The sequence below is a fragment of the Phytophthora ramorum genome, assembly GCF_020800215.1.
Source record: "Phytophthora ramorum isolate Pr-102 chromosome Unknown Phyram_PR-102_s0009, whole genome shotgun sequence".
Lineage (NCBI taxonomy): Eukaryota > Oomycota > Peronosporomycetes > Peronosporales > Peronosporaceae > Phytophthora > Phytophthora ramorum.
In genome coordinates, this window is record NW_027150655.1 from 1,211,116 (window position 1) to 1,223,395 (window position 12,280).

Below are 12,280 nucleotides of genomic sequence, written 5' to 3' on the forward strand. Positions count from 1 at the left end.
AACATACCAGCCTGAGTATCGGTAAAGTTGAAGTGGACTTTCATTTGAATAAAGTATGTCTTGTTATGTAGCAGTTATGTACCGTTATGTAATCTAACATAACAAACAACCACTTCCCAAAATGGCGCCAATGACAACGGTACGTCCTGCGCGCCTAAATGCACCGCTACACACGTATTTCCTGCGCCTCCTACTGCGGCCCACTCGACGGATTTCCCCTCATCATGTAGCTGACTTCTTCTTCTTCATTCCTGTATCTGTGGCCTGGCCCACGTCTCTCCACAGACATTGCGCCGCTCTGTCGAGTACACACCGACGTACCAGCGCTTCGTGCTCAAGCAAAAGTCGTACGCGCAGCAATTCTCGCACATCTACGTGAGTCGGTTGCAGCAGCTTCGGGATGTAGTAGCCGTACAAGTGCAAGAACACACTGGCGGCCGCGTGCCCGTGTTGTCTAAGGTCATCGACCTCAAGGCCGACGGCCGCGAGTGCGTGCTCATCGGCACGCTGCTCAAGGTGCTGGAGGCCAAGCCGGACCTGTTCGACGCCCTCACGAGCGAGACGGGGGTCACACCCATCGAGAAGATCCAGCGGCCGCTGGCCACCAAGGACGACGAGCTGCTGCTGGAAGACGAGAGCGGCCGCGTGCAGCTCGTGGGGGACATGGACGTGGCCAGGTTCGTCACGGGCGTCGTCCTCGCCGTGCGCGGCCATGTGCCGCAAGACGGAGCAGGAGGACAATTCCATGTGGAGGAGGTGTATCTGCCGTCCTTCCCGCCCCAACATCCTCTGCCGAGTAGGCAGGAGAGTGAATACGTGGCTTTGGTGTCCGGGCTCAACATCGGCCGCAACAATGACAGCCAGCCACTGAAGAACCACGTGTTGGTAGACTACCTCGCTGGCCGACTCGGAGATGAGAAGGAACGGGAGTTTGTAGCCAAGATTGTACGGACAGTTGTTGTGGGCAATGTGATGGAGGCCGCGAGTGATGGAGATGTCCAGGTGCCGACGATCAAGCGTAAGACGGCCGAGGAGTTGGCCCTGGAAGGAGAACCTTTGAAGAATGCCGATGAATTGGTGTCGACGTTGGCTGCAGCCATGTGTGTGGATTTGATGCCGGGGGCGTCGGACCCGAGCAATTACACCTTGCCGCAGCAGAGCTTCCACCCGTGCTTGTTCCCGCGCAGCTCGCACTTTAAGTCCTTCCGATGTGTCACGAACCCGTACGAGGCGCAGGTCGGAGGCGTTCAGCTGTTCGGGGACGCCGGTCAGCCGCTACGCAGTCTGCTGCAATGCACACTCCCGAAGGGCAACGATGACGACGAAGGTGGAGATGCTAGCACGACGACTGAGCAAGACAAGGCCCACCTGGAGCAGGAGCGAGCACTGGACTATCTTCAGCGGTGTGTTGAGTGGCGTCATGCTGCCCCTACTGCTCCTGACATTTTGGCGTGCTTCCCTATGGCCAATGAGGACCCGTTCATCCTTGAAACCTGCCCACACGTGTACTTTTCGGGAAACCAGCCTCGATTCAGCACGCGTCTCGTCAAAGGTGCGAAAACTACCTATTTCACTCTGTGCGTATGATGCCTGTTCGCTAACTTTGTGATTTGCTGCCAATTTTGTGTACCAGGAGCCAAGGATCAGCAAGTGCGGCTAATTACTGTGCCCTCGTTCTCCGAGACGGGAACGATCGTGCTTGTAGATCTGAAGGACCTCTCATGCTTTCCTATTACTATTGGGGCATGAAGATTAGACAGCGCTGCAACACATGAAGAAGCAAAGGCAGCACCACTCGATTGAGGTATGATTTGCAACGAGTTTATTACGGACCGATGTACTCGTTCCCACGTAGCTAGGAGTGATGTAGGGCTTCGCTTCACCAGGACAGCACATGAGTGGCGCTCGCTTTGACACGAACGTGTCAACCACAGTCCCCATTGGCCTTTCATGCAGTTTTTGCACCGTACACTCGAGTACTTGAGGTCAGCAGGGTGCTCATATGGGTCCAGACGGTCTTTCTCTCCAGAGAACTTGTGCACTTCAACGTATAAGATGCAGGACCTTGGGGACCACAAACCTCACTTCTCAATCAGCGTCGACCTGCCCAGAGCTACACTTTACAATGCCGACTCCAGAGGAACTACTTGCGGTTGAGCGCATCTCGGCCGAGGACTTGGCTACTGCATTGCGCTCGGACGCCGAACATCCAGTGGTTGTCGATGTCCGCAACGAAGACTACGAACTGTTAGGCCACATCGCTACCGCCGAGCACTTACCCTCGGCCACATTCAAGGAGGACGCAGACGTGGACGCTCTGGTCGCCAAATTCGGCAACAAGCAAGAGATCGTTTTCCACTGTGGCCACAGCAACACTCGTGGCCCGACGTGCGCGCTGCGATTCATCGAGCGTGCTGAAGCTGCTGGGGTCACGACACACGTGCGTGTGTTAGCTGGAGGCTTCGCCGACTTTGCCGAGGTAGGTTACCCTTTAACGATACACACTATCAATTATTCTCCGAGAACTAAAGTATCTTCTTGATGCATACAGAAATTCGCGGACGCCGCGGATCTGGTGGCGCCTCCAACAAAGCCAAAAGATGAGAGCAAGTAGTGCTTCGTGTTGAGGTAGCGCCGCGTAGGAACGAACGTCTTTCCATTGCCAATGCAGCTATCAAACTTCACCTTGAAACATCCCATTCTTGCCGCAATCTCCTCGGCATCTCATCCGGAGCGCACAAAATAGCACGCTCCATCTGCGATCAGGACTTTGAAGGTCAAGGCAATAGCTGCCGATAATAAATAGGATAGCGGGTAAGACGCTGATGAAGTTCAAGTCAAAAGTGAAACTCCAGCTTGAGTAGCTTGAGCTGAGGCTGTGAGCAAAGCAAAGGTGTCGAGCACACTCACTTCGCAATCAACAAGCAAACCAACAAGCACCCCCCACCAAGCCTTAAGAGCCCCTCGCTCCCCAAACATGACGAAGGCAGCATCGCGTCAGAAGGCCAACAATGCCAACGCCAACAACGTTCCGGCTGCCGCTGCTACCGACGCCCCGGTGAAGCCGGTCAACACGAAGGCGTCTGCGGAGAACGTGAAGGCCGCCACCACCGTCCCCGCAGCTCCGACGCGCCAGGCGCCGTCGCCCGGCAAGAACGCCGTGAACAACACCAAGCCGTTCGCGGTGGCTGACATCACCGTGGCGAGTGTGCAGCGAGCCCGCCAGATCCGTAAGGCGGACGGCCAGCGGTTCGAGAAGTTCCTCAACTTCTTCATCGCCAACGACGAGGGTGCGGCTCGCCCGATCAGCGGAATGGCTAACGTCAAGCGCGAGCAGGTTGACCAGTGGGTCAGTGGAGCCGTGAACCCCAAGACACTGACGTGCATCAAGGAGATCCAAGAGACCCAGCAGGCTCTGCTGGAGATGATCATCGTGTCGGCTGCGATCACCAAGTACGGTGAGCAGGAGCTGGCCCGCAGAGACGCCCTCGGCGAGATGGACATCGTGGTGGGAGCTCGTTTCGGCACCAGCGGTCTCCGCTCAAAGCAGCAGATGCCGCACTCGGTGGGCGTGAGCTTCGTGCTGAGGTTGGTGCTGGGTCTGGCACCAGAGAAGCGTGCTGCATGCCAGCTCCTGCGTGAGATCCTGAGCCACGAGAGCAACGCGCACCTCGTGCTCACGCCGACGTCCAAGGGTCTGAAGCCGGTCTTTGGCGCTGTGGCGGCGGACGCTGGTGACTGGGACCAGCTCGACCAATACAAGCTGAAGCACATGACCAAGCAGGCGCAATCGAAGAAGTTCCAGGAAACCATGCAGCAGCTCGGCGGAGGGTACCTGTACGACGCGATCCGCACACAGGTGAAGCAGGCTGGAGGTGCGTCATTCTGGGATACCGCCAAGGACAAGCCTACACTGCAGGCGAAGAACCTCCGTCCGCGGTCGGGATCTGCTGACCAGAGCAAGAAGCAGCAACAGCAGGCGGTGAAGAAGGACGGCGGCCAAGCGCAGAAGCCGACGCCGGTTGAGAAGAAGCACCTGCCGGTGGAGGTGAAGGTTTCTGTGGCAGTGGTCCCACCGCCGGCTCCTGTGGTGGTGAAGGCTGCGGCGACCGCTGAGAAGAGCATCGCTCCGAAGAAGCAGAAGGAGAAGAACGTAGCGCCTGTAAAGAACGCTACCCCGGTGAAGAATGCGTCGCCGGTGAAGAACGTGTCGGCGGGCACCATCGTGACCAACGCCCCTGCTGGCCGGGCCAAGATCTCCAAGGCCAAGTAAACCTTCAAATGCAGCGGAACCTGACGTGCAGGAATGAAATTCTAGACGCTCAAGCCAGTCGCCATCAACTAACTAAAATACACTACAATGGCTAACTAGGCAACTTGCACACACATCCTACACAAACATTTACATTCACTTTCGGATATCTCATCAAAGAAGTTCCAGTATCCGATCATGACGCCGCCCCCCGACGCGACGGACCACCAGCGCGTGAGCGACCTGTTCGCCCAGGTGGTGACCAGCTCCAAGACCCTCGTGGGCGGCTTCCTGAGCGTGGATGATGCCGCCGCCTCCCTGCAACTGGTCTGGGGCAGGACGGATCTAGTGAACAATGTGACGCACAAGTTCCAGACGCAGCACCACGTGACCCAACTCGGGACGCAGCCAACAGTTCGCACAACGGGTTTCCCCGTCCACTGGCCGGCCGACTGCACCAGCGTTGCGCCCTCTGGCAAACGTGTGGTGACGCTCAAAGTGGAGAAAGCGAAGGGAGACGGCGCCCCCGAGGGAATTTTCTGTGGTAAGCTTAGGGAGTTTTTAGGCTTCGGGTACTAGGAAATTGTAGTTTTATTGACGGTTGTTGTTGTTGTTGTTGTTTTTTTGTAGTTTTTGAAGATAACAAGTTGGTGTCGACGTTCAAGGCGCCCAAGACGCTGCATGGGGCCATTTACCTGGGGGAACGAGAAGGTGGCATCGCCTGGTCGCACGATGAGAAGACCATCGCGTACGTTGCCGAGAAGAAATTGGCCGAGTCCCCGGCGTTCTGGGAGAACGTGAACAGTAAAAAAGAGGGGAAGGAAGCTCTGCCTGGTGCCAAGTTTGAGTTCGAAGATGACTGGGGAGAGCAGTACGAGGGCAAGAAGACGGCGTCCATTTTCATGGCCACGTTGGCGACAGGGAAGATCGAGGAGGTGAAGGGGGTGCCGGCCAACTTGACGTGCGCCGACGTGGCGTTCGTGCCCGGGGATAATGAGCTGGTGTTTGCTGCCACCGAGACGGACAACCCGAAGCGATTGGGTATCATCTACTGCTACAACCGACCCATTGCACTGTATCACGTGGTGCTGAACAAGGAGGACTCGTCCAAGAATGTGGTCAAGAAGCTGGATCTGATCCCTCAAGATGAGGAGAGCAAGGCTATCGGGACAATGAGGAACCCGCGGTTTTCACCTGATGGCAAGCAACTTGCTTTCCTTGCTACGCGAGATATCGCTACCCATGGAACGTGCAGCTTTTTGTGTGTGACGGAGTGGGCCACCAAGCACACGTCGACGGTGATTCCCATCAAGGATGAACCCGACGCGTCGGAGCTTGATGTCACCAAGGCGTTCAATGGATTGTTCATTGGTTCTTTGGCTGAGAAAGCTTGGTCGCCGGACGGGAAGTACATCTACGTCGTGACTCAGGTGGGTTCTCGTCAAGTCTGGAAGTACGTCGAGGTCGCCACGAAGCGCCTGATTTCCCCGGAGTACGTTGAAGGCTCTGGTGTTGCCATCGAAACAGTGTTGGACCGCGACGGTGACTATTTCTTGGTGATGGTGTCGTCTCCGACGCGTCCTGCTAGTGTATTCCTGGTGCACATTGACCCGACAACTGGAAAATACCTCACTTCGTCGATTTCGATTGAAGATCAACAGGGAGTCACGGAGTACATTAAACGCTGGGAAGTGTACTCGATTCCAACGGCAGTGTCGGACGTACCAGCAGCCGAAAAGAAGGTTCCCGAGACGCCCGCCGTCTTGAAGGACCTGCTGATTCCGTCGGTGTCTAGCTCGAGTGACTACGAGGCTACAGTGATGCTACCGAGTACAGCCCCACCGGCTAACGGCTTCCCTGTCATCCTGGAGCTGCACGGTGGACCGCACGGCAATTCGCCAGTTATGTATCGAAGCATGTGCGATTTCTGGGCTGCTTTAGGTTTCGCCATTGTCACCGTAAATTACCGCGGCAGCACTGGATTCGGCATCAAGGCATTGGAGTCTCTGATCGGAAAGGTCGGCACACAGGACGTGTACGACTGCCACTACGCGCTGTGCTACCTACTGGAGAAGAGCTCAAGACTGGGTCTCTCATTGGATAAGTCCCGTGTGCACTGCTCGGGTGGCAGTCACGGAGGCTTCCTCGTGACGCACCTCATTGCGCAGTTCCCGGGGTTCTACAAGTCGATGGTGACGCGTAATCCGGTGACCAACATGTCGAGCGTGTTCTACACGTCCGATATCCAGGACTGGGGCCTTGCGTGTGCAGGTATCGAGCGGTTTGAGTCGATCCACACGTCGCAGAAGCTGCAGAACTCCAAGGACGAACTGCCGGTTCTGACTCCGGAAGCGCGTCTCGCCATCCTCAGCAAACTGTGGCAGCACTCGCCTGTGAGCAACGATCTGAGTAAGGTCACGACGCCTTCGCTGTTCGGACTCGGTGGGAAGGACAAACGTGTGCCACCCAACCAAGGCTTGGAGTACCGTGCGACCATTGCAAGCTACGGTGTACCTACGCAACTTCTTTGGTACCCGGAGGACTCGCATCCGCTGGGCTCCGTGGAGGCCCTCGGCGACTTCTCCGTGAACTGGGGACTGTGGCTGCTGAAGCACAACCCACAGTGAGTTGGGCATCTCTTTGGGAATCTTCAATTGCATTCGTGTTGGTGTTTACATTTGAATAACTAAACAATGACGAAGAGTTACTCCTCGGTCGACTGCAGTGGTGGCGTCACGAGGTCTACAGCATCTCCAAACTTCTGTAAAAAGAAAAGTATCGTCAATTTGAGCTTCATCATCGTCTCCAGCAGAGCCTGCTGGGTCTCTTGGATCTCCTGGATGCACGTCAGCATTTTGGGGTTCACGGCTCCACTGACCCACTGGTCCACATGCTCGCGTTTAACGCCGGCTTTGCTGTTGATCGATCGGGCGACCGAGTCATCATTGGCCGTGAGGTAGTTATGAAGCTTCACGAAGCGCTCGAAGTCTGCTTCGCGGATCTGGCGGGCTCACTGTATGCTCGATACGGTGATTTCAGCCAGCACGAGGGACTTGGTGAGCATGTTTGTATTACCGGTGCTGTTCATGTTGGCTTTCTTGGTGGTGTTCTTGCCTGCCAACGACACCACTTGTGTCGGGGCTGCCGGGATGGTTGCGGTCACTTTGGTTGTCTGGATCTCCGTCGCGCTGGTTGGCTTCTCTGATGCGTTGGTTGGTAGCTGCAGTAGTAGTGCTCTTGCCTGCGTAGGCATCACTGACATTCTGGCGTGATCACGAAGTTTTGTTGGTTGTTTCAAAGTGAGGGAGGAGTGGACGTTGCTAGGAGGGTAGTGATCGGAGTCTCCATCGGCTAAGATACGTTTGTCACCATGCCAATGAAAGCTATTTTGTTATTTCTGCAACGATGTTCATACTGGTACAGGACGAGGACAGAGAACACAGGACGCTGGTGTCTTGCATAAGGAAAACTTCAACTAGAACACCTTCGACATGACTCACTTCGTTCAAGCATCAGCAGCCCAGTCAAACTGACGGGATTTACTCAACTTGCTGGATATGAGCCCTGTACCGATCCATTAGTACATGCAGCTGAGTACAGTGGTCACGGGGGTCTCGCGAAATAAAGCATAGCTGGTGCGGCGGCACATAGAGAGCAAGGAGACACCTATATTGACGTCGGTCTTGCAAGGAAGGAGACCAAGGCCACCACTACCAGCGGAAACTGCACTGGTGCCGCCGCTTAATGCGCCGTAGGATACAGACGGACGTTGCGAGCGGCGAGAGGAGAGGAAAAGATGCCGACGCCATTGCCCGCACCCATACGCTGCAAGTTGTACGCCACGCTTGACTTGCTCGCACGTCGCGACGCGACGATTGGGTAAAAGACCTATCATCTCCAATTTCGATCACTAAGTTCGACGATTCGATTGGTTATCCTCACTTTAGTGACCATCGGTGACACGCTCGAAAGATATGTCGGGATCAGTCAGCCAAAATGGCTGCGCACACCAAACTAAGGACCTCGCCCTTAGTCGAGCGCTGGCCACTGTCGCATTCCCCCGATGCTGCGCAATACGAAACCAAGCGACGTCGACGTCTCAGCGGCGGACGTCGCGCTCCACGTGCAGGAGTCGCAGTCGCTGGACAAGAAGCCGGCGGCCAACAAGCCGACCCCGCCCACGAAGGTTCTGTTCCTGGACGGTGTGCGGGGCCTCGCAGCGCTCCTGGTCTGCACGTCACACTCAAAGGAATACATGGCTGATATTGACCTGGGCGCCATCGCCGTGGACGCGTTCTTCGTGCTGTCGTCCTTCCTGCTCACGTGGCTCTTCATGAAGAAGAGCATCCGGTTGCTAGCGCAGGGGGCTAGTGTCCGCAAGTGGCTCTTTACACTGGCCGACTACTTCTCCAAGCGTTTCTGCCGGGTCTACCCGCTCTTTGCACTCACGAGCTTCGTGGTGTGGCTGCTGCCACCTGAAGCCAAGACGCGCTACTACCTGATTCAGAAACCTGAGGACTTTGACCTGTTCAAAGTGCTCACGTTCGAGTTCGACTACCGGTACTTCGTCTTCTGGACGTTGCCCCTTGAGATCACGTACTATTTCTTCATCCCGGTGTTTGTACTGGGTGTGCTGGCGCTACGCCGCTTCTGGTTCGTGCCCTGCATCCCGGCGTATTACTGGATCCTCAGCAAAGGCTGGTACGAGTTCCGGACGAGCCACATGGAGCTGCGCCCGCACTTACCGACGTTCATCGCCGGCTCAATGGCGGCGGTTCTCTTTGTGAAGATCGACACGTGGATCAAGACGACCGGGTTTGAGTTCCGCAAAGGGCACGTGCTTCTCATTCGAGTTGTCGAGTATATTACGATTGCTGTGTTTCTCAGCATCACTTTCCACGGCCTTTTCTTCCACTGGGTACACGAGAACCCGGCGCCCAAGGAGAAGGGCTTCTCGTTCATCAGTGTGCCGCTAACGGTGCTCATTGTGATCGAGATGATCCTGCCGTCCTGCGTATCGGGGATCTTCGAGTGGAGCGTGCTGCGCTACTGGGGCAAGATCAGCTTCTCGGTGTACCTGTTGCACAGCTTCGTCCTGTACGCGCGCGTGATCGGGGCTCAGCCGAACTGGTACGACAAGGTGTTCTCTCGCTTTGCGCTGATTCTGCTGCTCTCGACGATTTCGTATCACCTGGTCGAGTATCCGTCTCAACTGCTCTCGCAGCGCATCACCAACGCGCTCGCGGAGCAAGAGAACAAACGCTCGGGTGGCGTGGCGACGTTCCTGGGCAACTGGACCAACCCGACGCGGGCGCTGGCGAGCCGACTGGCCTGGGCGCAAGAGGCCAAATCGTCGGGCGTGCTGAAGCAGGTGCTCAAGATGAGGAGCAACTCCATGTCGCTGGCCCAGAGCAAGCCGCACGAGTCGACGGCGTGAGAAGTGGATGTCTGTATGTAAGTGTAATTGGGCATCGTCGTCGTGGGCGTGAGCATTAGAGCGGCCCACGAGACAGCGCCAGCGTGTATCTCTATCGGACCAGTTCAATCGACTAAAAGCCTGCTTCAAGCACCGGTCTAGGAAGAAACCTATAAATCCTCACTTTGTAGGTTCAGAAAACTGACAGATAAACAGTTCAGTACCGCCGATCAGGGTGTGTTCATCCAAGCCACGATCCGGTCGGAATCCCCAAAGCTACGAGCCACAGATTGTTGTCAGCAGATGCAAGCGGGCTGTTCCAGCAACATGCAGGCCGCGTGAAATAGTCGTCGGCTCGAGTGGAGCCCATCTGCCATTTTTGTCCAATCAGATCGTGCGGTAAAGAAATTCAGCTATGTGTCTGATACGGATCGATTTAGGAAGGTATCCAAATATTAGATTCAATTAAACATAGAATTTGTAAGGATAGTCTATATAGATTTATTTGTTGCTAGAGGCTGTAAGCATCGAGGCAGACTACGGTAGTCAGTCAAACACGCCAATCCCGAGATGCCGCTGAAGCCACCTCCCGTACGTGGCGTCCGTCCGAACAGCAAAGCGGCACCGACACTTGGCTTTTAACCCGCAGCGCCGAAACCACAGCACCTTGGACGAGTGAAGTCATACAGAAGCGCAGTCAATCAGGTCCATAAAATGCTGCGCAACCACGGAGCCGAGCACGACGTGCCCAGCGCCGTCCCCGACGACGTGTCTGTCAACGTGCAGGCGGCTCCCGAGGACCAGCCGCTGCTAGACGAGCAGGACAAGGACAAGGACAAGAAGCCCGTGAAGGCCAAGAAGGCGGCGGTGGCGGCCGCGCCCCCCACCAAAGTGCTCTTCCTGGACGGCGTGCGCGGCCTCGCGGCCATTTGCGTCGTCACGCAGCACTCGCACGAGTACATGCAGGACCTGAACCTGGGCGCCGTGGCCGTGGACTCGTTTTTCGTGCTGTCGTCCTTCCTGCTCACGTGGCTCTTCATGAAGAAGAGCATCCGCATGATGAACCAGGGCGCAGGCGTCCGCAAGTGGGCGTTCGCACTGACCGACTACTTCTCCAAGCGCTTCTGTCGCGTCTACCCGCTCTTTGCGCTCACGTGCGTCTCGCTCTGGTTCATGGACGACGACGACAAGAAACGGTACTTCCTCGTCAAGCAGCCCGAGAACTTCGACCTGTTCCGGACGCTCACGTTTGAGTTTGACTACCGCTACTTCGTCTTCTGGACACTCCCCCTTGAGATCTCGTACTATTTTTTCATTCCGGTGTTGGTCGTGGGCACACTGCTACTGCGCAAGTTCTGGTGGGTGCCCTTTGTCCCGGCGTACTACTGGATCGTCAACGAGGGATGGAACGAGTACCGCACGAGTCACACGATCCTACGTCCTCACGTCCCGACTTTCCTCGCCGGGTCGATGGCCGCTATCCTTTTCGTGAAGCTCGACACGTGGATCAAGGCGAGCGGGTTCCAGTTCCGCTTCATCCACAAGATCATTCTCCGCGCGATCGAGTTCTCTGCGCTTGCCGTGTTCCTCAGCATTGCGTTCCGCGGTCTTTTCTTCATCTGGGTGCACGAGAACACTGCGCCCAAGACGCCGGGCTTCCCGTTCATCAGTGTGTCCGTGACCACGGTTTTTGTGTGCGAAATGTTGCTGCCGTCCTCGTTTTCGACCATGTTCGAGTGGAGCTTGCTGCGTTACTGGGGCAAGATCAGCTTCTCCGTCTACTTGCTGCACAGCTTTGTCCTGTACAACAAGAATGTCAGCGCCCAGCCCAACTACTACTGCAGGATGTTCTCTCGGTTCGGGCTGCTCTGCATGCTGGCCACGACGTCCTACCACTTGGTCGAGTATCCGTCCCAGTTGCTGGCGCAGCGTATCACCAAGGCGCTTGCAGAGCAGGAGGCAAAAGGCTCGGGCGGTTTGACTGTATTCTGGGGCGAATGGGCAAACCCGGCGCAGATGCTGGCTCAGCGGTTGGCGTCGGTACAAGAAGCCAAGTCCTCAGGCAAATGGATGGAAACCCTTGGCCTGAAGAGTTCGACGCCATCCAAGCAGCAAGTGCAGGAGTCGGCAGCGTGAGCTGTGTATAATGGGGTGTATGTTGTGCTTCAACTTGTACTATCAACGGAATGAATTCAGTGCAATGCATTTTTGCCTGCTTCTCGACACAACACTTCGATAGCGTAAGGTTGTTGTCACCTGCGTCAAGCTGGGAGCATCAGGCCGCGGTGAGAATGTCGATGAAGGCAAACAGTATTCGAGTTATAATGCAGATAGCTTGCATGAAATAGAGGAAAAGACAAACGACAGCGGCTACCACCTATGCATCTTCTACATGTACATGCAACAGCGTTCCTGAGGTAACCTGAATCGACGAATTCGGTGCAGCTCAGCCTTGAAGTCAGGGGTCTCTTGGTCAAACAGCGACGAATCTGGTGCAGCTCAGCAGGAAACTCTTGATCAAACAGTGACGTTGAAGTGGAAATTCAGCTTACTTGTCCAAACTTGCTCGCCCAGCGCTTGAGAATACACGTAATGAGGTGCATCTCAAGCAA

At 55.9% G+C, this 12,280-nt stretch overlaps 7 protein-coding genes across 7 annotated transcripts; 6 read left to right on the forward strand and 1 right to left on the reverse strand.

Annotated features, from left to right (window-relative positions):
* Positions 1-130: 130 nt before the first annotated feature.
* Positions 131-1,749, forward strand: KRP23_10067 (DNA polymerase delta small subunit; the record flags this gene model as incomplete). Its single annotated transcript, XM_067895704.1, has 3 exons — positions 131-139; positions 286-1,552; positions 1,634-1,749. The coding sequence occupies 3 exons, from the start codon at positions 131-133 to the stop codon at positions 1,747-1,749; spliced, it is 1,392 nt and encodes a 463-aa protein (XP_067741896.1).
* Positions 1,750-2,125: 376 nt separating this feature from the next.
* On the forward strand, positions 2,126-2,614 carry KRP23_10068 (Dual specificity phosphatase Cdc25; the record flags this gene model as incomplete). Its single annotated transcript, XM_067895705.1, has 2 exons — positions 2,126-2,479; positions 2,552-2,614. The coding sequence occupies 2 exons, from the start codon at positions 2,126-2,128 to the stop codon at positions 2,612-2,614; spliced, it is 417 nt and encodes a 138-aa protein (XP_067741897.1).
* Positions 2,615-2,977: 363 nt separating this feature from the next.
* On the forward strand, positions 2,978-4,273 carry KRP23_10069 (uncharacterized protein; the record flags this gene model as incomplete). The annotated part of the gene is made up of 1 exon (XM_067895706.1): positions 2,978-4,273. One exon carries the CDS (start codon positions 2,978-2,980, stop codon positions 4,271-4,273), a length of 1,296 nt encoding a protein of 431 aa, XP_067741898.1.
* A 177-nt stretch (positions 4,274-4,450) lies between these two features.
* KRP23_10070 (Acylamino-acid-releasing enzyme 1) lies at positions 4,451-6,879 on the forward strand (the record flags this gene model as incomplete). The annotated part of the gene is made up of 2 exons (XM_067895707.1): positions 4,451-4,796; positions 4,883-6,879. 2 exons carry the CDS (start codon positions 4,451-4,453, stop codon positions 6,877-6,879), a joined length of 2,343 nt encoding a protein of 780 aa, XP_067741899.1.
* A 77-nt stretch (positions 6,880-6,956) lies between these two features.
* Positions 6,957-7,514, reverse strand: KRP23_10071 (uncharacterized protein; the record flags this gene model as incomplete). The annotated part of the gene is made up of 2 exons (XM_067895708.1): positions 6,957-7,167; positions 7,267-7,514. The coding sequence occupies 2 exons, from the start codon at positions 7,512-7,514 to the stop codon at positions 6,957-6,959; spliced, it is 459 nt and encodes a 152-aa protein (XP_067741900.1).
* An 801-nt stretch (positions 7,515-8,315) lies between these two features.
* Positions 8,316-9,689, forward strand: KRP23_10072 (Protein 2 in picA locus; the record flags this gene model as incomplete). The annotated part of the gene is made up of 1 exon (XM_067895709.1): positions 8,316-9,689. One exon carries the CDS (start codon positions 8,316-8,318, stop codon positions 9,687-9,689), a length of 1,374 nt encoding a protein of 457 aa, XP_067741901.1.
* Positions 9,690-10,382: 693 nt separating this feature from the next.
* KRP23_10073 (putative O-acetyltransferase) lies at positions 10,383-11,804 on the forward strand (the record flags this gene model as incomplete). The annotated part of the gene is made up of 1 exon (XM_067895710.1): positions 10,383-11,804. One exon carries the CDS (start codon positions 10,383-10,385, stop codon positions 11,802-11,804), a length of 1,422 nt encoding a protein of 473 aa, XP_067741902.1.
* Between the last annotated feature and the right edge of the window lie 476 nt (positions 11,805-12,280).